This window comes from Habropoda laboriosa, unplaced genomic scaffold (assembly GCF_001263275.1).
Source record: "Habropoda laboriosa isolate 0110345459 unplaced genomic scaffold, ASM126327v1 scaffold64, whole genome shotgun sequence".
Taxonomy (NCBI): Eukaryota; Metazoa; Arthropoda; class Insecta; order Hymenoptera; family Apidae; genus Habropoda; species Habropoda laboriosa.
Genome location: NW_017100183.1, coordinates 1,181,885 through 1,209,376, shown reverse-complemented (window position 1 = coordinate 1,209,376; position 27,492 = coordinate 1,181,885). Strand labels below are relative to the sequence as shown.

At 39.2% G+C, this 27,492-nt stretch overlaps 4 protein-coding genes across 4 annotated transcripts; 2 read left to right on the top strand and 2 right to left on the bottom strand.

Annotated features, from left to right (window-relative positions):
• Positions 1-416: 416 nt before the first annotated feature.
• Positions 417-4,551, bottom strand: LOC108579214 (PR domain zinc finger protein 10-like). Its single transcript, XM_017942690.1, has 12 exons — positions 4,493-4,551; positions 4,079-4,289; positions 3,599-4,001; positions 3,187-3,519; positions 2,797-3,123; positions 2,509-2,718; positions 1,942-2,445; positions 1,592-1,856; positions 1,377-1,518; positions 1,108-1,296; positions 840-1,031; positions 417-762 (listed from the first exon to the last, which is right to left on the bottom strand). The coding sequence occupies exons 2-12, from the start codon at positions 4,244-4,246 to the stop codon at positions 487-489; spliced, it is 3,009 nt and encodes a 1,002-aa protein (XP_017798179.1). The 5' UTR covers positions 4,247-4,289; positions 4,493-4,551; the 3' UTR covers positions 417-486.
• Positions 4,552-5,142: 591 nt separating this feature from the next.
• On the top strand, positions 5,143-7,567 carry LOC108579136 (trichohyalin). The gene is made up of 5 exons (XM_017942587.1): positions 5,143-5,348; positions 5,419-5,622; positions 5,663-6,457; positions 6,535-6,733; positions 6,923-7,567. The coding sequence occupies exons 1-5, from the start codon at positions 5,143-5,145 to the stop codon at positions 7,565-7,567; spliced, it is 2,049 nt and encodes a 682-aa protein (XP_017798076.1).
• Positions 7,568-8,110: 543 nt separating this feature from the next.
• On the bottom strand, positions 8,111-9,529 carry LOC108579234 (palmitoyltransferase ZDHHC23). Its single transcript, XM_017942717.1, has 3 exons — positions 8,909-9,529; positions 8,650-8,826; positions 8,111-8,317 (listed from the first exon to the last, which is right to left on the bottom strand). Exons 1-3 carry the CDS (start codon positions 9,436-9,438, stop codon positions 8,125-8,127), a joined length of 900 nt encoding a protein of 299 aa, XP_017798206.1. The 5' UTR covers positions 9,439-9,529; the 3' UTR covers positions 8,111-8,124.
• Positions 9,530-12,951: 3,422 nt separating this feature from the next.
• On the top strand, positions 12,952-27,282 carry LOC108579135 (lysosomal-trafficking regulator). The gene is given in 27 exon segments (XM_017942586.1): positions 12,952-12,958; positions 13,210-13,448; positions 14,647-14,732; positions 15,385-16,828; positions 16,831-18,028; positions 18,116-18,181; positions 18,481-18,635; positions 18,717-18,958; positions 19,032-19,201; positions 19,277-19,795; positions 20,050-20,154; positions 20,234-20,543; positions 20,627-20,781; positions 20,856-21,077; positions 21,160-21,411; positions 21,414-24,038; positions 24,121-24,338; positions 24,413-24,574; positions 24,634-24,878; positions 24,946-25,012; positions 25,088-25,238; positions 25,329-25,469; positions 25,551-25,768; positions 25,841-26,027; positions 26,105-26,406; positions 26,490-26,725; positions 26,793-27,282. Coding segments are annotated over 27 exon segments (10,212 nt in total).
• The last annotated feature ends 210 nt before the right edge of the window (positions 27,283-27,492 follow it).

Below are 27,492 nucleotides of genomic sequence, written 5' to 3'. Positions count from 1 at the left end.
GAGGACTTGTTCTACCTTTCTTTTTTTTTTGCGCTCTGTACTTGTTAATACCTTGAGCAAAAGATCTCAATAACTAACATGTTTCCCATTGTGTTTAAGTCTTAAGTCTCCATGTATGTGTTTCCCATTGTGTGTTTAACATTTAAATCTTCTTCTTTGTTTCGCCCTGGGGGCTCAAAGTATTCGTAAAATAGTGTGTACTCCGTTCCAACAAATTTTTCAAAGTTTATGACCAAATCACGGTCATGACATCATTGTCAACCATACAACCAACAAAATAGCGTTCAGTGTTTCGCACTGACGCCAACCAAGCCGCGCGCTCCAAATATTTCCCAGCGGAGAATCAATTACTCTCCTTAAAGGCAACGATGCCCTTATTTGGCAGCGGCAGCAAAAAGCACAGTGTTTCTTCACTGTGCACAAACTCATGAGATTCATATCTCATTAAATGGACAAAACCTCCCGTTGAGGTTGCCACTGATCATTTCAGCGTATGTCACGCATACGAACAAACTGTTGCCCAACAATTTCTAATCCATTGCTTATTAAATCAACATCGTCAGATATTTTGATTATTCGTGGTTTAAAAAAATCTGAATTTGTTTCACACGCTTGGATGTAATCAGATAATACGAAGTGATCTTCGATAAGTACGGGGGGTTGATTTTGATTTTGTGGTTGTCGATTACGCGAACGCGGTACTTGATCGGCCGGTTCCATTAAATTGGAATGTTTTTTTCGTTGATGTTGTAAAAGTTTTGCCTAAAAAACAAAAGAAACCGTTAAATGTTCAAAGTTTACCAAGTGAAAAAAAAAAGAAGAGGTTTTGTGCAACTTACCTTACTAGCATACTGCTTATGACACCATTGACAACTCTGAGGGGTAGTTGTAATACTACCAACCGTTTGACTAAATGTTGGGTTTGGTAAATCAGAATAATCCGATTCTTTATGTCGGTTACTTGGTGGTAAAGCAGCGCCCGGATGATTTTTCATGATATGTGCTTTACGTTTGCTACTACTTTTATAGACCTTAAAAAAAAACAAAGTAATACAAAGTAATATCAAAATGTATATCGACGCATTTTGCTGAGAAATCATATTATACCTTATCGCAATATTGACAATAATAATCTCTCGTTTGACGTAATATTGGCAAATTCAATTCCGGTACAGATTCTGGTGCCACATCAGGATGACGTTTTGCCAAATGATTTACAAGCATTCCCCTTCGCTTAAAACCTACTAGGCATCGATGACATTTGTAAATAAAACGGTTGTAATCGTTAGGATTTACCTGTTAATAATACATAATTAAACTGTTAATAAATGTATTCCGTTTTTACTTAAAAAATTCATGTTAAAGGGGCACAATACCTTTGGAACAAATTTTTTAGTTTGTGTAACTTGTGTCATTTGTTCTTCAGTGGCTGTTTGTGAATTATGTAATTTAGTCATATGTTCCTTTAATTTGTCTTTTCGTTTAAATTGTTTGCCACAATTTGCACAATGAAATTCTCTATAAGGAAAGAAAATGCATTACAATGTATAGATATAGTGTAACTTTGTATAGGGTATAAAGCTTAGTATACCTGTGATCAGAATGTTTTAGTAAATGCATTTGTAATTTATCAACTGTAGCAAATCGTTTTGCACAAATTTGACATTTATGCTTTCTTTCACAGTGATGTGCTCTAATATGTTTACGAATAACCGAATATTTAATGAATATTCTTTGGCAGTAGGGACAGGTAAATGTTCCATCTTCCTTTTTATGAGTTTCAATATGATCTTTTAGCGTCATACTTTGACTAAATAGCTGTCGGCACATTGGGCATTCAAATACTTGTTTATTCTCTGAATGAAAAAAAAGTAGATATAATTAGCAGTAAACCTTTTTTCTAGTTAAGATTAAGATTCTTTAGCGTAACCGTTAATTTACCTCTATGTGTTTTTAAATGGCAAGAGAGAGCTGAGTTATTCATGAATCTTTTAAAACAAATGTTGCATGGCAGTGGTTTTTGGTCTTCAGCACCATGCACTAAGTAGTGCTGTTGCAATCGCACTTTCGTTGCGAAACGTTTGTAGCACATTGAACACTTATACGTAGATAAAGAAGTCAATCTTTTTGCTTTCTTTAAAGATAATCTCCCATGCTGTGAAATATGATTGATCAATTCTTTTTGTTTTTGAAACTGTAATCCACATTGCGGACAAACGGTAGATTGAATTTTAGTTTTTATTTTATCAGTGCCATGAACAAAAGTGTGTAAATTAAGTAAAAGCGGTTTTCTAAAGATCAAACAACAAACTGAACATTTCCATTCCTTAGAATTATTTTGCCTTGAATTTTCTTTCTCTTTTAAATTTCTACCGCGAAATACTTTCATACGTCGGGAATGATTATCGTCTAATCGTGACCATGTAGATAATTGATTTTTGTGCTCTGTAATTGGAAATTGTATAAATATAAATACAATTGAAACTGTTATATTTGAATCCTATATACCTTTGTCATCTTTTGTTTCTTGTATAGGTTTAAGTGGTACTAAATTTCTACGAATTGCATAATCAGTACTAGGACCAGCCCTTAATTCTTCCTTTGGTAAAATGCTCTTTGTAGTCAAAAATACTATTCCGTCGCGTTGTTGGCAAATTACCAAATTTTGTTCCTTATATGTTAATGCGGGTCGAACGAAACGCATCCAATTTGAAGCATCTATAATGAATAGAAGACATTTTAAACATTAATATTTTTAATGCATTGAATACTATTCTGTACAATAGGTACACTTACTTTCATTTGAAACATCTACTTTTAAAAATTCTTTATTTTCAGTTTCATAGAGCAATGGCAATTCAATTTTAAATGGTGTACCATCATAGGGATATAAGATACCCTCTATAGGACCAAATTGAGTACGTTTTTGTATATAACGTTTTGCAAACACACCATAATCTGATCCACCTGATACAATTTCAGAACTGGGTAATTTATTTATGGAAAGATATGATCCTGGCAGTGTTGCTATAGCACGTGATGGTACTGGTTGATCTGCTATTGTACACACATTATGTGATGTGCAATTATCACCAGTACATACATCATCACATTCGTCACAACCTATAAAAGAACAGAGGCTCAATCTACTATCACCCATATGAAAAAACAGTAAGATGTACTTACAGAAATTTTTTTTATCATTTATACGACGTTTAGAACGTCTAACATTCTGTTTTTCACACTCCTTTTTCTCTTCTCTGGGCATTAAAACTTCGTTAATTTCTGGTTCCTTAGATGCAGCTAAACAATTTGCATTATTTTTTTTGTTTGAACTTTCTGAAGTTGATGAAATATGCGTAGAATCATCCACATCGAGATTTTGTGTTTTAAATGAATTCATGACATTCATTTGGTCATCTTGCATAACAAGAAAATCTCTACTTAATGTAAAATCTGTACTTGGCATTCCAGTTAGCATTAATGGGGCTGTTGCTGATTCTAATCCAGAATTAGATTCTACAAATGTATTTTAAGAATATAATATAGTAGAATTGAAATCATACTCTACTTAAGAACAATGTTGGATAAGATTTACCTTGCATCAAAATCAATTCACTACCAACACCAGATACTAATTGTTCCTCATTCTCATTGGCAACAAAGTCAGCAGTAGTATCTGATTGTTGTACACTCTGTGCATCAATTGGATGCGTCAATTGAGAAACATAATTCACATTTGCTCTTTCATTTGACTCAGATGAGGATATTAAAGGAGAAGGTGAACCTTGTAGTACCACAACAGAATTATGAAAAGGAGATGGGGGAAGTTGCACCGGGGTAGGAGAATATCTAGCAGCTGAACTCATATTTGGGTCAAGAGGACTAACACGATGTTCAAAATCAGAAAGAGGAGATGACGGCCTAGGGGAAAAGGATACTTGTTCGTATGTTGGAAATAAACGAGAGTATTCTCGCGATTGATCTTCCACATATTCCACCTATCAACAAAATAATTTCATCAAATGTCATGCACCATAAAACACCAACCAAATGATAGCCTTACAAATTTACTTACAGTTAAAAATAACAATTTATTATTATTCATTTTTTTAGATTGCTCACACATTGATGAAGGAAGTGAATGATCAGTGGGCCAATTTACCGAAGTGTCAGACACTTTATCAATATTAGGTATCTCAAAAGAGTTAGCAGGGGCCCCCTCAGGAGGGCCCCTTGGATCCATTTTATTTCTCGTCGTGTACCAGGAATATTACAACATCCGTAACCTGTTAAAATCATGCTTTGAAACTACAATGAAATCCATTGATAGTGGATAAAGTAAAATTGGAGAAATTCGATTTCTTTAACCGTAGATTGATTACATTTGTACGATTATAGGATCGCTGGATAGCTACGATAACAGCCACAACAGAGAACAAGCAAATATATACTGCTTTGATTTTTATGTCCTGCAGAAACGAAGACTTACCATCTTCAATATATAAGTTTTCGAAGTCGATGCACTTTTTGCCTTCTGATGCACCTGCTGCAGCTCACTGGTTCGTCAACAATCGACGTTATCAGTTTCATAATGTTGATTGAGAACCACTGAAATGGCGGGAAATTTTCGAACTAACGGATAAAATTAATAACGCATACCTTTTAAACTAATACATTCAAAATAATTTACTTTCTACGCATGTATAATTTGAAAACTTTAAACAATTAATCTATTATTATTAAATACCCTATGTGATACCGATCAATTAAAATTATCCTTTATGAAAGAAATGCTAATATTAATTAAGCTATCATTGACCTATTAACAACATGAACTATATTTTAATAAAATCGATCTTATACATTGACAAATTCTCGACAATACACAAGTATTGCATAAATCGATTTTTCAACGATATGAAATAAAGTCGATAATATTTTGTCACCGCTTATTTCCACCCCACAATTTATGAATGGGGGTTGGAGCGTTCACGTGCGTGTATAGGGGATATCTTTCATAACTTTCCTTAACAACGAAGCAACAACGCGTCAACAAGAGTCTGGTATACCTTTTTGATATATTACTCGAAACAGACGTAAAACTACCATCGCTTATTTCACTCGTACGCAAATCTAATCATGGTGCACATGAACGATGTGACGAATCTGATGGACAAGATGATGAAAGTAGATATTTTTCATCCATCGGAGAAACTTCGGATGTTAAAAGACGAGGACAAAACGTTTCTCGATCCGAATATAATAATGGATACGAGGCATCGAATACTCCGTGAGAATTTGTCCGTTTCGCCCGCGAAAGCTTCCGTTTTCGCGGAAGCAAAAAAGTATGACACAGTTTAACGTAATAAAGACGAAAGATATATCGAATTTTCGTTTCAAAATACAACTTCGTAGATTATTGACGCAGGAAGAAACGACGCAATCGTACATGAAGAAGCAGCAACGATTTCTCGAAAGGGAACTGAAGAGATTCGAGATGGAGTTGAGCAAATCCCGGCCGAAGTTCTCGAAAGCCTATACGTGCAAAAGAGGGGGAAACTTTGCACCGTCTGACGACGAAGAGTTTTGGAGAACGTCCAGAAAATTGAGAAACAAGGTCGATATGAGTTTCAGGTAATTTTAAGGTATATCTTCATTCTGTAATCGAGAGTATAAAAAATTCTTTGCAGAATATTAGTAACGAGAGAACAGAGCTTTTCCGGAAGAAGACCACGGTAACGGAAACCAATGAATCTTCGTTGAAAGCGGAAGTTGGGAGGAGTAAAGAGGAGGCGGAATGGGAAGGGATTGGAAGTATAAAAGTGACGATTAAAGACAAAACTAACGTGACGACAGAAACGCAACGTTTGCTTCTTTTAAGGAAATATTTCGACGTTTTGAAAGAGAACGCTAGAGAAGAACGTCGTTTCCGTGAGATCAGGACGAAGATTCGACAGAGCACGGTCTCGAAGATAACGAGAAAATACTTCGATATTTGGAGAATGCGTGCGAGAGACGCGAGAGATAACGCGGAGAAGCGAAAAGAGGAACCGGAAGTGATTGAAGAACGAAGAATCGAGATGTTTATAAACGCAATTACCGAACGTCAAAGAGAGATGATGAAGAGTCAGAAATCAAGGACGAAAGATAGCTGTCCGATGGTTAAAGAATGGAACAAACCAGATACGAGAAAGAAAAGCACATATTGTAAACGCATTATTGTCGAATCGCCAGCGCAAAGTCGATTGAATGCTCAGAAGCAAATAATAGAAAGGCAGAAAGTGAAATTGGCCGAGCAGAACAGAATCATCGAGGAATTGAAATTGAAACAGATGCAAAAGGACATATCCAGAGCGAATAAGGAGACGGTGGATATAGCCAAAGAGACACTGAATCATTTTGGGCAAAAAACAAGGAGGACGTTGATTCAATTGATGCAACAAAATGGATACAGGTAACGTAAGTTTCCAAGACAATTTAAGCTTTTACATTGACGAAGAGATTTATAATGACGATCGTGTTTCTAAAAAGAGACGAAAGTTTCACGATACCTCAACTAGCATCGGATCCACCGAAATTTCTGTTGAGGGTGGAAGCTCGGGCTGAGGCTAGACGAAGAAGAGTGAAATTGGCCGAAGAGATACGCAGGGAGAAGCAGGAGGAACAGAAAAGAAAGGAAGAGGCTGCTAGAATGGAGGAGGAACAGAAGAAAAGAAGATTACAACAAGAGGTCAGATAATATAAGAGGTCAAAGTATATTAATGTCATACCAAGTGTCATAAGCATCAATTACACCTCGCAGGCATTGTTATATCTGCAATAGTGTGTTTTCCTTTTTTTTTTATTACCATCGACTATACTTGTCATACAAACTGCTTTGAAATGGTGACATAAATTTTTCTCTTCTTTTATTCGACAGGCTTTGGCCGAGGTCAGACGATTACGAAAAGAACAAGAACGAAAGCGACAATGTGAAACAGAAATGTTTCAAAGATTGAACAATTTGGCAGATGAATTTTATCGAAAGTATCTTCTACGACGTTACATAATGGAACCTTTCGCGATGCTTCTTGAAGAAAAAAAGTATAATATGAAAAAAGCGGAAGATCATTACAGAGAGAAATTGACGAGGAAAATATTTGCAACGTGGAGAAACGAGACGGAAATTCGGTGTAAAACGAGAGTTGAAATAGCCGAATCGTTCTGTAACGGAAATTTAACGACGAGAATGTTTAAGGAATGGAGACAGATGGCTAAAGAAGTGAATCTAAAACATCAAGTTGCAATGGACTTTCACGATATGAAAGTCTTAGACAAGTATTTTAAGAGATGGCGAATAACAACCCTTGAACTTAAAGCAAAATCTGAAGAAGAAAGAAAGTTAGCTGACGGTATTTATGAAAATAAATTAAAAGCTAGGTACTTTGGTTTGTGGAAGAAGTATCTCGTGATCGCCGAAGATATTAAAGAAAGCGAGAAGAGGAAAGATGAATTGAGACAATTGGTGCAAAAAGTGATTCCTGACTTTGATCCTAAACAGAGGGGTGTAGCACTGGAGGATTAAAGTTAATCAATAAGATTAAAATTAAAATACAAAGACTGCATCAGGTTTTAAGTTTATATGACACAAAGACTGTTATTATTTTTACATTATTTTGTATAGAAAAAATGTAAACATTTATCACACTTAATTATTTTAAGTTTAAAGCTTAGATATACTATACATAATTGAGTAATATAATTTATTGCGTTAGTTATACAATGGTCACTTTATCTCAGTTACAATAAATATACAAATGATGTGTACAATAATAAAATAAAATTAACTAAGTCTTTAACTGAGATTAGTGTTTATATGTCATAATACATTTTCATTAAGTTCAATATCATGAGCAATAGCATAAGCCTATTAGTAGTATAAAAAAAAAGAAGGATGAGCATTAAAATATGTTAACAGTGGTAGATGCATTGGAACTAATATTAAAGTGTACATTCTGCTTTCACATACCGCTATGCCCGATGTTTTGGCCTCATTGTTCGAATTTTCTAATATCCTTTGCACAGTGCAAAGTATCATCTTCCATACAAAGTAAATTTAATAATCTAGTGTACATTTAATATCTAAGTTTTACAGCAAAATAATCGGGATACGTTTTTCAACATCCCATGGTCATACGGGCTTCCAGTTTCCAGAAGGCGTCTTTCATTGGATGTTGTACCAAGGTAAATTAACCAAAGATGATACATTAAATAACAAACTACCACTAGCCCAACAAGCAAGCTGTAGAGTGCCGAGATGAAGCAAAGGGCAATGCTGGAACAATATGTACATTATTATACATCGATCTGGTACCCAAAGCAAACAGTTGCGAGGCATAGTTATCTATTCAACTTTTATATTGTCAGAAAGCAAATAAGAGATATTACAATATTTACGACGTTAACACAAGTCTCGACAATTATCAGTATCTTGCAATTATTACAGTTTGCATTGTAGATCCTCTGTATCTTTCCAGTTTAGAAAGTGTTGTATTTCCCCTGAGTTTAATTTCATACCCCTGATACTATTCACTTCTACAGATTATATGTTCTCTACTAATTTAATAGACCACATTTAATATAAAATGTTTTCTAAGCAATACATACTCTAATTGATGATATACATCGCTGCAATCATCTGGCAAAAGGACAGTGCCGATAAGTATAAAAGGATGGCATACACTAGTCATGGTTAAATTAGAACCATAGATGAAAGCTATAGCTGAGAAGAATAAACATCCCAAATACCATTTTAAGTTGCTGGAACCTATACAACAGTCCAACCTAAAATATAAAATATATGCCTAAAATATATCTATGTTGTTAGATTAAATAAGACTTGCATTTTGCATAAGCAGAACTGTACCATTTACAATGATATTCTCTATTGAGGATACACGTCTGACACATTCGACAATGATGTGCTTTTGGAGGTGCTCTTCTCCTACAAGTAATACAAAGTTCTCCGCTTCCTTCACCAAGTTCTAAACCTTGGGTTAAAGTAGTTTCCTGAGTAGCAGAATCTGCATTTAATCTAGTCATATAGCCGCACCATATACCGCCTACGACACACGTTATGAACACTAAATTCTCTTCTGGTAAGATTTCTAATAGTGGTACAACACTTATTTCAAAAATCAGCATCAACATGACTACACTTGTAATAGTCCACATTAAAAAAAATTTTGTACGAAGTAGAAATCTCAGGAAATTGTGGTGCAAGTAATACACCAATATTGGTGTTGCAACAAATATAATTACAGTAGATAGCACGGTTTGTGCGGCTATTACTGCTAATGACGGGACCGCAAATATCGGTATCATTGCGTCGACTGAAATTTGTTTGGCACCAGCTCTCCAACCACAAGGATTTCGCAGTCTTTCCCACACAGTCATCTTTATATTAATAATTGTACGTCAAAGAAATACGTTCACACTTGCATGGAGAATTGATGGAAGAACACGGAAATAAACATAGGTTAGAATCGTTTCACGGAACGTCGTTCTTCATACTAAGGTAAAATTTCAGTCTAACGATTGTTGAAAATGTCGCGCGTAAGCGCAGGTGGCAGCACCTTTTAAAGTAATATAAATATAATGAAAATTGGTAGTTATAAAAATTGCCAATTTTTTAATCACTATCTAGAAATATTTTTCCTCAATCGAGAACCATTGTTTCGATAGACACGAATAGCTTTTATTCAACTAAAATTGCCTTAAAACTGTCACAACGAAGAACCGAACAGCTGATTTAAGGAGAAGATTATCTAATAAAACAAAGCATCTTTCACATTTTCTATGTTTTTTTTACGTATTACGCATCTTTATTTAAAAATCGTCTGACATGACTTTGAAAATGGCGCAAAAATCACTATGAGGGCGACAATAACAGTGCCCAATAGAGGTTATCGTATGTGCTTTGTATATACAGTACGAAAGAACAATGGTGTCAATGTTGTTATTCCAATAATCTAAAACTTGTGAGTTATCGTTAAAAAATTCTCGCATGGAATTCCATTCACTCGATAGAACTCAGGTAATGGATACTTCACAGCCGATTGAAACAATCGTTCCTAACTTTCTCGAAGGTATTGCCATCTTGTTTTACATGCTCGTCGTTGTCCTAAGTGACATTTCCTATAATCTAGTTGTGCACGAAATCGCAAACGCGATACGCATGGCAGGAATGTGACGTAGTTGAAAATGCAGTTAACTTGAGCGGGAAAGGTTTTTCGAAAAAAAATGTTGAAATATCTCGAATCATCAGCATAATGCAAGAAACATCGAAGGTCAACTCTTATCTCTGTTTACTGTTTGTTCTTTGGTAATACAATGTTCTCGTTGGGGTTATAGAAAAAATAATGGACAAAAAGTTAAAAGCGTTAAGCGAAGAGTAATAATAGTTAGCCATATAAATAGAATTATTTTTAGAGGAATATTCATCGATCGATTCGAGGAAAGCGCAATCGTCAATTTGGGAAAAATCGTCTTTGAAATAGCTCTTTAATCTGGATTGGAATATAAAAGTCAAGGTCAAGATAATGCGAGCTTAATTTGTATTGGTGAGGCATAGAAAACGAAACACGTCGTTGAGGTTACATCGCGAGGACATGCGTAACGTTTTAACCGTGCGTCAATTTGTACATTACCATTAACGACGATCAACGATCTAGTACAATTTGTTTTTGTTTTTCGACCTGTGACTGCACGACGATCATCCACCACCGAAAGTTTTTGCCAATCACTTTTATTTAAATAAAAACAATACGGACACTTTTTCTTTTTTTTCTTCACGCAATCGTTATCTCTGTGGTGTTAAATATCACGTTACAGTCTACTTCTTTCTTTCACAGAAACACGCGAGATGAAATATCGATTGGTTTTTCGCGAACAAGAAGACGCGGATGAACACCATTATCGCACTGTCGAGGCGAGGCTAATTAAAGAACGGTGGGGTAGAATTCCATTAAGATAATCATGCGGCACAATAATGACTCGTCTATACGAGTCAAAGATTGATCGACAATTACAACTGCACGCCTGCCCGGCTGGTGTCTACTGAAACTGTTTCCAATTGTTTGCACGTGTTCGCAGTTATCATTGTTTGCCAGACTCTCTCTCTGTCCGAGTAGCTACTTGCTAGTTTCGCTAGGTGGGGCGGAGGGCGGAGGGGAAGCGTGGTAAAAACCGATAAATATATAATACCGTTTCGTTCGTTTCACCAATGTAAACCTACAAATTCGAACGTGTGCACAATATGTACAGATATATCGTTGCATAGAATTTTAACAAGATAGTATTACACTCGTTTCTCCTTGCTTATGAAATTCTCACGAAATGGAAATATTATACAATATCCGTATCGTTCTTATTTACGTTTCTTTACGTTTCTTAGGAAGATAACGAGTACACGCTAGTGAACGAGTTCAATGGATTTACCATTTCGCAACTCTGTTGAATGGTATACCTGTTAAGACGAGGGGAAAATATACTAATCCGAATGATCAAGAGAGAAGATACACGGTCGGAAATAATAGCGCGGTCCTAAAATCAGTCGAGTGGTAAAGTACAGACGTTTCGAGCGTCAAAACAACGACTCGGGGAACAAAGTAGGCGCACAATGATTTTTCCGTTGCAACCTATTACCGACAACAGCCTCCGGAAAAGTTCAGATTCTTTCAGACGTTCCAAATATTACGCACAATTTCCTCGTACAACGAACTACCGTTGGTCGATCATTTTTTCGATTTCAGTGCAATTGCAAAGCACGTAAGGTCTCTGTGCGCCGCGGCATCAATCGGTGCAGCCACTCGACGAGTTGATTTACGACCACGCTGTATTTCTGCGGCCACTGTACTACATTATTACCTTGCCGAGGGTTTGCGTACCCTTCTGTTCCTCGTGGCACAGGGGAGGGACATTAGCGATGCGTGAATCATAAGTTTTCATCGAAGAAAGAAGCCGATTGGAGGCCTCTTTGACCCACGGGAGGCTCGTCTCTTAGCTTGCCCCTTCCTTTTGTCGCGTGCTGGACAGTTCGTACGTGGATCTCGATGTGAAAACTCATCCAGATCAGACGGCAAAGTAGCCTTGCAGTGGTTTGCCAACGCGTTCGATCGCGTCGTAAAATTCGCGTGGCAACGATGCGAGACATTGCTAAAGAAAAGATGATCGTTGGTTCTCTCCGTTAATAAATACGCGATCGAGAAAAGGAACATCGATATCGCCGTTCGATTCGGAAGCAAATTTGCGAGAAATAACTTGCTCTGCCGCTTCTAATACCGAGTAACTCGTAAATCATCGTTAGTTGACCGGAACGACAGACCGATCACATGGAAGAGGTCGTGATCCCCGGGTGGTGGTGAACTCGACGGTGGTCTAAACGGTGTTGCAAATGCTTCTCCGATTGTTGGGGGAAGAATCGCCGGGAGCATCGTCTCTGCGTGTATATCGGTTGTCGAGAGGAAATCTGGTTGGGGGAATGGTAGAAAAGTGTGTAATAAAAGGATAAATTTTTGGGTGAGTCGATCGTGGGGAGGTACAGAGAGAAGGCGTTTAGTCGTACGGTCGAGAGAGGCGCGAGCGATAAGGAGGTACAACGTCGTGCGGCACAAGAGAGTAAATCGGCTGATAAGAAACTGCCGATGCTTGCAGAGACTCCGGGTTCTGGTGTTGCTGTGCTAACAGAACTAGCTGCGACAAATTGTGTCACCACGTTCCAGTGGTATTGGTAGCCACGATGGCGGTGGTGGTGGTGGTGGTGGTGGTGGTGATGGTAGTGGCGACGACAGCGTGCAGAAGTCTTTGAAACCGGGGTTACTGCTCTCCCTTGGGCCGTGCTTCGTGGACTGAGAAGCTTTCAGGCTTCCCGTGGAAGGCTGAAAACTGGTCTGTCGTGGACTCGTGGGGATGTTATGTAAGCTATAGTTGATCGACATGAACGCACACAGAGATCGTGTACATAGGCGTATGTATGCGAGTGAGAGAAGCCGCGGCGCACAATGTGTTGTAAACGCGAGGTTGTCGAAGCTGCGGCAATCCGACCGAAGGATACTCACAATCTGAGTACCAATTTAACAATTAAATGCGCGACCACGCAGTGCTCTCTTCGTCGTGCATTGTCGGAACGTCGAAACGTCGAAACGGCTAAGGATCTCGATCTTTCAGGTGATCGGGTTATGTGTTCCGGTAGTGATCCTCGAAGGATACACGAGGACACTTTCTACCCATGGTTCAGCATCGACGAGCTTATGAGCTATGAGGAGGACACGCGTTTGAGAACCGAGGACAGGGAGGAAGAGGACGAGAAGGAATACGAGGAACGTCTAGGAATGTCTTCCGCTTCGACCAACAAGCTCCAGATTTTGTGGGATCATTTCATTCATGCAGAACTGCAGAGTTACGAGGTATACGAGATGATCTCCGCCTGTAGGATCACACGTCATTCTCCTCTTTACACACTTTCTTTAAACGTCGTTTATCAATTCGACTAAAATTCACCGCTTGCCACAGTATCGATTGAGAAACGAAAGAACAAAAGAGATTCTCTATCGAAGCAACTGGTAACGATAGCAGATTTACCTTGACGCTTTATCCTTTCTCTTTTTAATACTAATTATACAACGTAAACGTTAATCACTACTCGACACCGACAAGTTTTCTTCAAACGCATTCGCATTAAGTCACCTTTTGCCGTGTCCCACTAAGCGGGATTTCGTAATCACCGCCGGCCGTTTTACACGGTTCAACACCACCTTACGATCCTACCGGGATGACTTACAAGTTACGCGCAACTTGCTTGTCGATACTTTGCCGCAAGTATCGAAATAATGCGCGATCCTCTGTCTCGTATAACGTAAACACTATCGATTTCCCCGCGTGTACTTGTTCGAATGTCGAGATGAAGAATTCTAACACGAGGCGATTACGATCGAGAACGCAATCATGTAAACGCAAACGAAACTTGGTAGAATATAGACAGACGAAATGAAATCGCGATTGGTCAAAATTGACACAGAGCTTCGAACAATCAACAGTTGATAGAACGATTACGGTGGTTTCCATTGTGAATCATGTATTTACGCGTCGAACAAATACGATAGGATGCAACCGTCGATAAACAAAACCGATCTGCCTGTTTTCTTACAAAGGGTTAAATTGCAATGAAATTCTAACATAATTCGTTAATGTTGAATCACTTTTGGAAACGCCAAGTAATCGTATTTTTGCCGGATAGTTTTTACATAGTGCGATTATTTTATCGTCTACGCACACAGAGACACGTGCAACAATCTGCCTGCATTTCGAATACGAAAAGGAAAACAATATCTTTTGCTCCTCTTATTTTTTTTATCGAATTTCATACCCTGTATCTACCATTTCCTCATCGTATCTCTGTCGTAATGAGTTGTTTTTCGTCTGACCGTATCGAACCTAAAACGCGCGATATTTCTAAAATAAGACGAGATTTATAATTCGGCCACAACCAATTAGCATTTGTTACCGTTATCGACGTTTCAATCGAACCGTTGCTAATCTCTCCTTTTCATTTCCCAATTACGATACCGCCTTATGACCTGTCGAACGGGTTCTTCCTCTGTTTAGAAATCATCCTGGCTGGACATATTTCTCGCCGAACTACTGGCCCAAGTGAAAGAAGGTCGAGACGTGAAAGATGCCCTATCGTTTTGGTAAGATTACGCAAACCACTCGATCGAACGTCTATCATATCTAAATTGATAAAATATTCGCCAGTATTAGTTGGCCATTTAATTTTCTCCCTAACACGTAACATACTTCAGCCACTAACTTTGAACATCGTCGCCTGAGAAAGTAGATAAAGAAGTACAACAACGCGTAGAACTTTTACAACGTAACCGGCGATCATTGACCGCAGCATGAAAATATGATCTCGTGTTTGTGGTTTCAATACTAACGCTGACGTTTCTCCGTCTCTGTGTAACTCACCTGTACACTATTATCTACCGATTACTTATTCGCGTCCCTCCCTCTCGATTTTCATGTGCCAGTTATTTGTCAAAATTAGCATTAGATCTTACCAGAATCGAAAGGAAAATCTAGATTCCGTTTGCTCATCGACCACAAAAAGGTGTCACAGTACACGATCGTTTACCATCGTCGAAATTTCAGTTGTGATTTCACTTTCAAAACTTCGCTGGTATATATCGCGTGTCCCACTGAAAATAAGATTCCATAGCGGCGCGAACGTGTTAGCTCGGACAATGGTCGTGTTGGAAGTGATAATAAACTGATAAACGGAATACCTGAATCGAACGATAAGATAGGAATATAAAAGACGCAGTATGGAAATATCCGTTACAGTTCTGTCGGCGGCGGCGGTGTATCTACCCTTATTGCCTGCGAGTTGCTATCCGACGTGCACGAGCTCTGCGCGAAGAGGATCAACGGTGACCAACTTGTCGGATTGAGGAAGTATCTAGCCGAGGATCGAGGCTGGCGTTGTTTGGCTGTTCTACAATTACTCGGTGTACGCAGTGTTTCCTGTGGACGAGAACTGGTCGCTCTCCTCGTCGCCTTATACCCGGTTGCTTTTCAAGAGGACACGAACAATCAAGCTCGTTCTACCGTATCGAACGAATCGAGAGAGTCTACGACGATTGCTAATACGCGCAATCCTTATGTAAAATTCTACTGCAACGACGACACCGTCGACACGGTAGATATCGTGCCGCACGTGAAACGCAAGGCGACGAAATTTAATCGAAACGCTGTCTCATACGAGGGCAATGTACCGTCGAGAAGAAGAGCGGCTCGTAGACACAGTATCGGTACCGGCAAGGTGCCGGTTCACCACAAGCAGAAATCGTTTGGAATGTTCGAAGCGCGTCGCGACACGCCGGAAAGCACGAGCAGCGAGTCCGAATTGCTGACAGACGGTATAGATCAGGCAAGATCGTTGACGCTAAAGATTCGCCTGAATCCTATGGATTTCGAGTACTTCACCTCCGTGGTTAGAAGCGACGAGGAACAGAAATGGCAAGCGGCGCTTTACGAGCTTCCCGCAAGGCCGGCGAAGAAAACGCCTAGGGATTATATCGACGAGAGAATCAAGGATGTTCTAGATGCTAGGATTAGCAACTTCGAGACAAGCCTTTTGATTATACAATTGCTGCAGGGTCTACGAGATTACGATACTCCGGCGGAACAAACGCCGACTGTGTTGGTGCTGAAATTTGCCTTGGACACGCTATGGTCCCTTCAGTTCGGTATAGACGGTGCCGGTTTGACCGGCACCGAATCCGCTACGCTGAAAGCTGCAGCCGCCAGACTTATGCTTACAGCCCTGGAACGTGTGTTGAGAGCGAACGAACCGACCACCGCTGTTATTCATTACGGTCTATTGCCTATGACGTTAAGATTACTCGAGGACGCTTGTAGCAAACCGTTGAACGTATTTTCACCGGAGGAAGGTTCGCTTCTTCAGGAATTCATCTTTGCTACCATTTATGGGATTATCACGTTCCTCTATTGTCTGTTGCATCAACAGGGCACCGCTGTCGAACAATTATCCGACTTTTTGGAACTGTTTCAGCTGTTCAACGAGAGTCAAGACGGAAAGCTCGTGGAGAGAACAATCTTCGCGATAGTCGACCTACCGAGCGTTGATCCGGCGAGGTCGGTAATCCGCGCCAGAAAGGTCATTGATATGATAGGTGCGTTAACGAGCGGCTTAAAATCAATTCGACGTGATATTTCCCATACAGCGCAGTGCAACCGATTGAAACACAAATCCTGCGTCAATAACTGGTCGGTGCTGTTATGAAACAGCCATGCTGCATATCCTCGCTCTTCGTCACGCTTACTAATCTTCTCAAAGACTCTCATCCCTTCGCCAGCGAGCTGCAAGTCAGACTGATCAAAGTTGCAACGGCTGCAGGCACCTGTTGTTGTTTCCCACCTCGTATGCTGATGACCAGCATCGCTGCTCTGTTGAAACGTCACGATCCAGCCACTTACGCTCCGGCTGTCGCACTTTTAGAACGTATCCTCTTCAAAGAACTCGCCGCTTATTCGGAATCCGAAGTATGCCCCTGCTGCGATAGACCTACTCAGCGCTCTTGGAATTTTCTCCAAATTTACACAGTTCTGTTAACACCGGACGATCCGAAATTATGCTACACCATCATGGCTCATCTTTTGAAAGTTGGACCGTGCTCCAAGTCTCACATCAAACGAGAATTACTCGTCCAAGTGTTCTACGCCACATTTTTGAACGCTAAAATCTACTACGCAGCCGATAAAGGAAACACGACCGCCAAGTTTCTCATTCAATCTTGCCTCACGGCGATGTCCTGTTTAATCGCGAACGCGCAGGTATGCGAAGGATTCACGGAGATCAACGGATTGAAAGAAGCGCTGACGTTCCTGTCGGACGTTGCTTTCACGAGAAACGTCTACGCTCTCTTGGAAATCACCGTCATCGTCGAGATCTGGAAGACGAGATACGTCGAATCGGATCCCGTCGACGCAGAGAAACCGGCGCTCAGTTCTTTATTTAATTCCCTGGAAAAAGAAACGGCAGAGTTGTTGCATATTTTCGAAAACACGGTGGACAGTTTCATCGAGGAAGACTATATCGAACAAGTAGTTAGTCAAGTTCCTGGCACGAAATCAAACGAACAGAATGTCGAAGGAAGGAGTACAGTGCAAGAAAATACTCAGGAAGAACGGAATGAAACCGAGGGAGCGATCAATAAAATTTCATGTTTTCCACAAGTATTTGATAATTCTGAGGCCGGTGAATTGTACGTAGAAACGGACAACGAAGCAAATAAGAACAGAAAGATAAATCTGTATCAAGCTAGTGCAGCGTGGAAAGCAGCCGCAGGAGTTGCTCTCTGCAGTCCAAAATTTCGCACTCAATTGTCGTCGCACCCTGTCTCGAAAAATTCTTTGCTACTGTTCAAAACGTTGGCCGTATGTATTGCTACGGACAGCATTACAGGTATGTTCACGAACACGCACAAGCAGAGAATTGTATCAGATATTTATCTGGATCTATATTAACACATTTTTCTTCGTTCTCTTTTAGACACCAACAAATCAGCGCACAGACTTTTCGAGGCTTTGCTCACGTGCTGTTTAACATCCCCATTGTGTAAGTATAGCATAAGTATTTTATATAACGGTCGTGAATCACAAGCATTCGGAGTACGTTTCTGTCCTACGTACTATTCCGCCGCTCACAGCTGCGGATTAAGATCCTAATAAGCTACGCGAATTCGTTGGACGTGAAAACAGTTCATAGAATGCTCGAGACCGGTAAACATCTCGAACAATCTTCTGCTAGTGATGTCTCTGTTCTTGCAACTCGTAACAGACCTAGCATTCTGTTCCACGTACATGCTCTGTGTCGTTTCTGTGGTAATGTAGTGTGTAAAATAATTTGTGACATAGGCGATTGCGATATAATCATGGAATTGGGAAAAGCTTTGATGGATGCTGGAATCAAACTGGGTCGTGGCCTAGCCATCATTGTAGAAGCCTTATTGAAGGTCTCTATGCTGAAACCGGCTCAAGAAGAAACTATACCACAGTGTACTCGTCCCAGGGTAAATTTTATTATATTTCTCTTGTTTTTTTGGTTCGTGAACCGGTTTTATCAATCATCTCGATGTTATTCTTTGTCGTAGTTGCCGTCTATGACGTTGGAAGCAATGCCAGATTGTGTGGTAGATGACAGTAGCACGGGTGAATATGTGTTAGCTGATGATGGTTATGAAGCAGACGTAGAAGTACCGGGAAGAAGTCCTCATAGCAATACGGTGAAAAGAAGTAATTCATTGGGACCTGTTGTAGAGCCTAGACGCAATGCAAATGCACATCCTGCTTTATGTTCGTTGGCAGTTGATTTGTTGATCTATTTCAGCGAACAGTGAGTGTTTAATTGTATGAAATACAAGAACTGTGTGTGTGACAGAAATGTTATCAATCATCTTCTTGCACAGAGGTTTGGATGCTGAGAAGAGATCCATTATAACTGCTGGTTTAAGAAAAGTTGCAGTCACTTGTAGAGAAAGTGCATCAAGTTGTGCTGTTCTTGCAGTTTCAGGAGTGATCACAAAATTGTTAGACGGTTTCCGAGATATATTCACCAGCAGAGATATTCAGTATCAAGGTATTCTTTGTTCGATATGCGTAATAATTTTGTTAAACCTGTGCGTCGTAATGTTGTGTAACAAAATTATTCCAGATTTGCAACATGCTGTTCTAGAAGTGTTTACTTTACTAGCAACGCAATCCATTGCGCCACCGGAACTGGTTACATATTTGTCTTTGTTCAAAGTCGACGCACCTCCGCTTCAATCGTTGTTGGAACCACTTTTCCATCTGGTTCGAGCAGCGCGTCCTCAACCCAATTTCATCTTATCGTTTCCCGTGCACTCGAGCACTCGAGTCTCGTTGAAAGCTCAAAAGGAGAAGGATAAAAATTTAGAAAAGACCGAGAACCTTGTGAATAACTTCCGGAAAAGGCATCTCGCGTCGGGAATATGCAGCCCATGGTCTGTACACGCGGCGTGTCTACCTGTTGGCCCTGAACTTGCTTGGCCAGTTTGGCTACAAGGTTGTTCTGTCTCCATGTGGTTGAGAGTTGAAAGAGGATTACCTGTTAGTGGCAAAGGGACATTGATTAGTACATCACCATTACTCGATTCGGACAATGAAAGTTTGTCGGATTGGGGTATTCTGTCTGATAATTGGAGTCGTGAAGGTTGGTAAAGCGATGATGAACATAGACTAACAAATAAAAGCGTACGACCATTTTAACATAAACTTGTCACGATTCGTTAATGACGAGATGTCTTAATGATTTGTAATGATAAATTTGTGAAAAAAAAAAAAAAATATGTTCTCGTATGATAGTATCAAATGTAGCAATAAGTTTGTTGTTTTTTATTGAACGCATGCTCTACAAATTATCGTGGAAAGACCAATCGATGTCTGATCTTTTCTTGGGTACATCAGTCGTAGCAGGTTCGACATCTCCACCTACACCAACGTCGATTATTCACTTGATATCTATCGGATTCGAGTCTCTGGTGCTTGAAACATGGTTGGATCTTAGATCAGGTGATTAAATATACTTGGTTTATATACATGTGTACCTTTGGTACGTCTATTATATTTTCTTATATTTTTTTTATTTTAGACAAATTGATTTTACGATTAACTAGACCAGACGACAAAATGAATCGAACAATTTCTGAAACATCGGTAACTGGTATGCTACCTTCTGGTGGGTGGCATCATTTAGCGTTGAATTTCAAAGACACTGTTTTAAATAAACGTAGCGCCGTTGTCGAAGTTGTGCTTTGGGTGGATGGCTGGAGAGAGGTGAACGCGCAATTACCATTTGACGGTCTATTAGTGAAAAAACCTGGCACTACGTGCGTTCTATTGGGGCAAGTTGGATCCAGTACAGTCGGAGCTTGGTATCTTGGAAATTTAATGGTATTCAGGTACGCATCTTTGTAACGTGACGTTAACAATTATCGATTAATTATCGCATTCTGTGTACCTATCGCTAAGAATTAATTTACAGGTGTCCAGTATTTACAAAGGAGAGAGCATTCTATCTGGCAAGTCTTGGACCTAATTACACTAATCTTGCCGAATGTATTTTAAATACAGAGAAGCCAGATTTTGCGCCGTTAATTGCATCTGGCGCTCTGGATGGTGTTCGAGAAGTTCGATTTGGTAAATATATCGCAATACACACGCTTGCTATTTTTATTTCAGCATATTCAATTAGGTTTCTATCTGATACACAGAAGGAGGAAAATTCGATACAAGTCGGAGAAAGTCATATGGTGGAACATACTTAAGACACGCAGTTGAGACAAAAGTATCTGAGACTAAAATTGATTGGGACGTAGTTATGGATGCTACAAATTCGCATTTGGGTGAACTGCAAGATAATCTACTTCTCAGTTACGAAGCTCAATATCCCGAGATCGTTCATTTATACCCTGAAGCTGTCGCGAATCCTGCCGGTAAGTTTTCTATCTTGTGAATGTGAATTAACATTTGGCGATCCTTAGCTTGTTCGTATAAATATTATATGCTTATTTCTAGCTGTTGTAAGAAATCTATTCTCGGCTCAACCAGGTTTTAGGGTTGTCTCTGCACCGGAACATAGAGTTTCACAGCAACCACCTTTGTCTGTGGCACCGATATTAGTCGCTCGGTTAGAATGCCAACAGTACAGAGGTCTCGTACCTGCTGTTACATTTGTGGGCGGTGTTCCTGTATTTTTGTATCTATTTGCGAGAGTAGTCGAATTAAATTCTAACGAAGAAGAACAGGCATTGGCTCTTTCAATAGTACTGTGATCCTACGTATTTTAGAATCGTCACGATGCCACGCAGGCAGACATATTCTGAAAGCAATGTTAGATGCAGCATGCGATAGTCCTATCTTAATAAAGGATATCGGCAGCGGCAATCATTCGGTCTCGCAAAATTGCGAAGCTGTCATCACGGATCCTGAATTGATCAAAGGTACACTGACCGCGTGGAGAACGTGGGCGAAACATGATACGTTGAACTTGCTATTGCAAGCACTGTTGTTACTGTTAAGAGATCAGCATTCCCAGCGTGAGTTTAACGCGTCTCAATTAAACAGAGTCGGAATCGTCGACACCATTTTAACATTATGCAAGGAGCATTTTATGTACGAGGAATTAGGTGCTGTTGTTGATTCTTCAACGGGAACTACTGTGGTTGAATTAATAAGAGCACTAATGGGCGCACCTCCAGAATTTGCTCATTTAGTAGCTATTACCGATTATTTAGTCCTAGTTCATCAAGCATCCGAGACATACATCACACACTCCAGACACAATATATATTTTTTGCTACCTCCTATTGGAGAAAAAAAGGTTGTGAAAATCACTTCGACGGTGACTTCTAGTTCCTCAGATGAATCTATCGGAACATTGGAAAATAGTAAATTGAACAAAGGTTTAACAAACGTACAGATTCAGAAGGTTAGAATACCCAGAAGGAAAGAACGTCGAAACGGGCCTCCTCAAGATACCAGTGCTGGAGAAGATTCAGGGATCGCGGCTAGCGACGGATCTAATCCTCTTAGTAACGAAAAGCAATCTACATGGACGGACGAGAGAAGAGCTTGTCAAGGTTTAGTTTGCGAAGGACTCTTACTGCTACTCCGAGACGCAGTTAGAGTTTTACCTGATAGTCAAGTTGGTGCCGTGTTGAAACACGTTCTAAAACCTGAACTTTTACTCGTACTTGCCAATAACCCCAACACTAGAGTTCGAACGGCAATAATTAAAGTTATTCAAACATATTTGCAACGTGCTAGCGCCGAAGATGTGAACAAATTTGTAAAGCAAAAATATTTTGTACATTTAGCAAACCAAATAGCATTATATCCCGGAAGCGAGCCATTGGTAGTAGCTTTAGAAAATTTAGCATTACGAGGTCCAACAAGAGCCACGATGCCGCCATTAATGGCTATTATTGCGAAAGCGGCAACTACTGAACCGAACGTGGTTAGATCGATAGTATCATTTATCACCGATATAATCGCCAAGAATCCCAGTATTTTGAGGATGCTTTTGGAACAAGGTTTAATCGAATCATTAGCTCAAGCGTTGGTGGGAAGTGCTCACAAGGGTGGATCTACGTCCCTTTATAGAGATATTCACGTGCTTCTAGTGGCCATTGCCACGAAACTCCTGGAATCCCCGGAAGGTCATAAAATGCAGACTGTTTTAGACTTACATTTAATACTGAACCATATGGAATTGAAAGAAAAATCTCATTGCGTTAAGAATAGAAGTTGCGTATCAGTTGTAAGGGATGCACAGGTTGCGCTCTTTGATGGAGAACTTGATGTGCTTACGGCGAAAGTCTCGAATCAGTCAGGTTTTCGATTACGCAGTACAGCGTCCTATTTGGCCTCGGCGTCTCATATAACGTCAGTTTTCACAACGTCCAGTGATCAAAGTGATCACGGTTCTCCGTCGTCTAGTTATACAAGTTTACACGCACCTTCTGTCGCGCTTTTACGCGAGCCAGGCAAAGGAGAACTGCTTCATCGATTTCGCCTTATCTTAACGCGTGCTGTAGAATTCATAACGTCAGCCGACGAATCACCTTCTGGCAACGAATTACAATTAACTAAAAGATTATTCTCGATCCTTTTGCACGGCCTTTGCAATCCATTGGAGAAGAGAAATCACTGGAGCAGCGAATGGTCCATTAGACACGCTTTAAGAAAATACACAGCTAAAATAATGGTGTGGTTACTTGGACCACACCAAAGTAACAATACCAGAATATTTGCTGTCAGATCGTTAATGGAAGAACCGAAAGCTCGTGAAATCCTCTCCTCTCTCTTAGAAGTTCATCCGCAAGTGGAACGAAAGTTTAACGTGCTCTTTTGGGATCTGTTGCAAAAACGGGACGAAATGCCCAGTGCCGATTCTAGAGTGTGTGCAGAACTGAAAGAAGCTTTAAGCATATGGGATTTGGCGAAAGGAATAGAACACGCTAGTCCTGGAATATGGAACGAGGAGTTAGCATTGCTCAGGCGAGAATTGATGAGAGATCGAGATATATGGATCGATTCGAATCTCCCTGCAATTCAAAGGATCGCCAACAGATTCGACGTGCTTACTAAGCAACTAACAGAGAGCGCGATGACTATAACGAGGACAGTTGTAGAGGAACAAAATCGAGAACGTAAAGTATTAATGGAAAGACTGAAACAATCAAGAGCAATGAAAGCTCAGGCACTTGCCAGATGGAGGGATTTAACGAGAGGACTAACACACGAGAGAGCTCCTTGGCACTTTGCAAAAAGTTATCCAAGAAGTTGGGAGCTAGATCCAACAGAAGGGCCTGCTAGAGTTAGGATAAGATTGCAAAGATGTCACTTGAACATTAACAAGAGATTCTTCATGCCTGAAAGTCAACATAAACTAGGTTCGATTACTGATTATTTCATTAACTACGTTAATTCAATTTCGTTATACTGAATATGAATATCTTATTTTTACATACACAGATGCAGCGAAAGTTGAAGCGCCTTTGTCCTATTTATTTACGACTGATCGACAAGATGCAAAGGCATTGGTAGAGCGATTGCATACCAGTGAAAGAATACGTAAAATGTTTCAAGCGAAAGTAGTTACACCCAGAACTGAACTGGCTGGCGAAGTTCTTATCGGTGAAACCTGTCTTTACTTTGTTCCTGATAATCTTGACAAATCGTTGCACACAGATGTAGGATTTTTTTTTTTTCAACATTTTGCTAATTGGCTGTTATATGTATATTTATTAAATGTATAAAATTACAGATAGCCTTAGGTGGTTTAGATTTGACTATGGTGGGTGGAATTACATGGAAACTGGAGGACATTCAAGAAGTGCACAGAAGAAGATATCAATTACAAGAGAGAGCTATTGAAATATTCCTTATCACAGGAAGAACTTATTTATTGGCATTTAATTCTTCGAAGGTATGCACTACTTGAAACAATGTATCACGTATGTTTTAATTACGGCTGTTAATTTGTAGGAAAGAGAGGAATTTGTAACAAAATTATCTGCTTGCAATTTACCGAGTCGAGTGTCTGGTGGTGATTTAAACGTCGCTCTCTCGTTATGGCGAAGTGGGGCATTAACAAATTATGAATACATCACTTGCTTAAATAAATTAGCCGGTCGCTCGTACAACGATTTAATGCAATATCCTGTATTCCCGTTTGTATTAGCGGATTATACAAGTGAAAAGATCGATTTGAACAATCCAAAAATCTATCGGTAAGTTGAACGAGGAATGCGTAGAAAATATTAGCAGAAAAATAACAACGAAAAATATTCTCTTTAGAAACTTAGAACGTCCTATGGCTGTGCAGGATAAAAAGAACGAACAACATTACATAAACAATTACAACGTGAGTGGTTTAATTATCGATAAATTATTTTTATGAGATATTATTGTCTGTAATTTCATTTATCGTTTTATTTAGTATCTTAAGCAAGCTTTATCGGAAGGGTTGAACCTGATCCCGTTAAATCAAGAACCCTTTCATTACGGATCGCTTTACAGTAATTCTGGAACAGTGCTTCACTTCTTAGTACGATTACCACCATTCACTAGTATGTTTCTATGTTACCAAGGTAAATTGAACATCGTATTTTTCTTCATATGCACGTTTACATTAACACTGAAACTTGATTTTTTAATTCAGCTTGTTTGTATTTTTAAAGACAATAATTTCGATATTCCTGATCGAACGTTTCATGCGTTAGCCACTACATGGAGACTAACTAGTTGCGACTCAACAACAGACGTGAAAGAATTAATTCCCGAGTTCTTCTATTTGCCTGAATTTTTACTGAATTCCGAAGGTGAAATAATTTTTCATATATCTTCCATCTGATAAATGACGTTTAAGTAGTTTCATACTCGTGTTGGATATTTGTTTGAAGGTTTTAATTTTGGAGTACGACAAAACGGTAGTCGGGTAGGAGACGTTGAACTACCGAAATGGTGCGGAGGTGATGCGCGACTTTTTATACTTGCTCATAGAGCAGCGTTAGAAGCAGATCTTGTTAGAAAATTTCTACCCTATTGGATCGATCTGGTCTTTGGATTTAGACAAACTGGCAAACCAGCAGTAGAAGCTATAAACGTTTTTCATCCTGCGGTACGTTCCGATTGATATTTATACGATCACTTTTTACGGTCATACATGACGTTTATAAATTTATCTCTTTAGACTTACTATGGCCTAAATATTGAACAAATAGCCGATCCTTTAAAACGTGGAGCATGGGAAACGATGGTACGAACTTATGGCCAAACACCGACGCAATTATTTAGAGCTGGACATCCATTGTCGATTCAGAGTATTGGAAATACAGTGGTGAATAGTTCGTTACCAAAAGTTATCGAAGGTGTAGACGGTACGCGTTTTGCAACTATGATATCTTTGCTTTAAATTCTGATACGTGGAATAAATTTGGTTTTTGTGTAATTACAGGTATAAAGTGGGGAAACTATGTTGGTGCTCCTGGAAATGAACCAATATTATGTTACAAACATAAAAGCACGGTACTATTAGCGGCTTTAGTTCCTTTAATCACCGGTGAAGTTTTTGGATTACCTAGTTACACCACGTTATTACTTAGTTATACGAAAGAAAAGGGTGCGAGTATGTTAAGTAAAACGTCTGTATTAGGGGCTGCTTTAGTGTCATGGAATGGCACAGACGGAATTGCAAGACTGAAATGTAAAAAAGAACTTCCACCGAGGCCGTTGATCAAATCTTCTGGTCTCAATCCAGTAAGAATATAAATTAATGTTTTAAAATACTTCTCTCGAACGATCGAGCGCGTAATATTAATTTTTCTATTTTGTTTCCTTAGATTACTGTTATAGAATCAGCTCCAGATTGTGGACAATTGTGGACAGGCCACTTATCTGGTAGAATTACAGTGTACACGTACACAATTGTTACAAGTAAAATTGACTTTAATTCAACACCGGCGTCTGTACTTTTAGCTCATAGGAGCAGAGTAACAATAATATCTCTTTCACGAGCATTTAGTATTGCTGTTACAGGTGACGCAAGCGGTGTCGCAGTTATTTGGGATTTAAATAGGTAAGCATATTCATAAATAAAAAGGATTGACATAGGACAATTAAAGTAATTATTTATTTTCTTGCAGTCTAACGTATATAAGATCGATATCCTGTGATCAAAACTATCCTATTCATTTACTGTCGATTAGCGAAACTCTCGGAGATATAGCAGTTACTTATGAGATTCCTAAGATAAGCGGAAACACGTCTTCCAGTCAATCAGAATTGAAAGTATTCACTATAAATGCAAGAGCAGTTGGATCTGTTTTATCTAAAAGAAAGATAACAGCTCTTTGTTATAGTAATGCACCAGAAGGAGTTTCTGTGAATGTTATTGCAACAGGATTAGATAATGGAGTGATAAGATTATGGAGCAGTTGGGATTTAAGATTAGTCAGAGAAATTATAAATAGTGTAAAGGGAAGTGGGGCAGTAATTTCGCTAGCATGGTCCTTGGATCAGCATCAGTTGTATGCTGTAATTGATGATTTCACTATTCTTATATGGGAAGGATCGAAACGTCTAAGCAATAGCATTTCAAGATTCGTTAATTTAACATCGCTCTCGTATAAATAAGTAAAGTGAAAATGTTGTTTGAGCGCATGGATAACGTGTTATTTTAAATATTGTTAAAAACACGTTTTCATTTTTTCGATAGGAATTTTATAAAATAAAGAAAGACATATTTTATATAATTACAATGTTAATGTCATATTTTCAATAGTTTTATACAACTAGAATCACATCAAACATATTTTTCTTAATACTCTTAAAATAATAGTCTTT

What these genes read in the sequence shown, in the direction of transcription:
- LOC108579214 (XM_017942690.1), bottom strand. Translation starts at nt 4,246, where the DNA reads ATGGATCCAAGGGGCCCTCCTGAGGGGGCCCCTGCTAACTCTTTTGAG. An exon ending in ATAAATTGTTATTTTTAACT is followed by an intron (nt 4,002 to 4,078) that starts GTAAGTAAATTT and finishes TTTTGTTGATAG; the next exon opens with GTGGAATATGTGGAAGATCA. An exon ending in AGTAGATGTTTCAAATGAAA is followed by an intron (nt 2,719 to 2,796) that starts GTAAGTGTACCT and finishes TATTCATTATAG; the next exon opens with ATGCTTCAAATTGGATGCGT.
- LOC108579136 (XM_017942587.1), top strand. Translation starts at nt 5,143, where the DNA reads ATGGTGCACATGAACGATGTGACGAATCTGATGGACAAGATGATGAAA. An exon ending in GTTTTCGCGGAAGCAAAAAA is followed by an intron (nt 5,349 to 5,418) that starts GTATGACACAGT and finishes ACAACTTCGTAG; the next exon opens with ATTATTGACGCAGGAAGAAA. An exon ending in ATGCAACAAAATGGATACAG is followed by an intron (nt 6,458 to 6,534) that starts GTAACGTAAGTT and finishes GTTTCTAAAAAG; the next exon opens with AGACGAAAGTTTCACGATAC.
- LOC108579234 (XM_017942717.1), bottom strand. Translation starts at nt 9,438, where the DNA reads ATGACTGTGTGGGAAAGACTGCGAAATCCTTGTGGTTGGAGAGCTGGT. An exon ending in AGAGAATATCATTGTAAATG is followed by an intron (nt 8,827 to 8,908) that starts GTACAGTTCTGC and finishes TTTATATTTTAG; the next exon opens with GTTGGACTGTTGTATAGGTT. An exon ending in GATGTATATCATCAATTAGA is followed by an intron (nt 8,318 to 8,649) that starts GTATGTATTGCT and finishes ATATTGTTCCAG; the next exon opens with CATTGCCCTTTGCTTCATCT.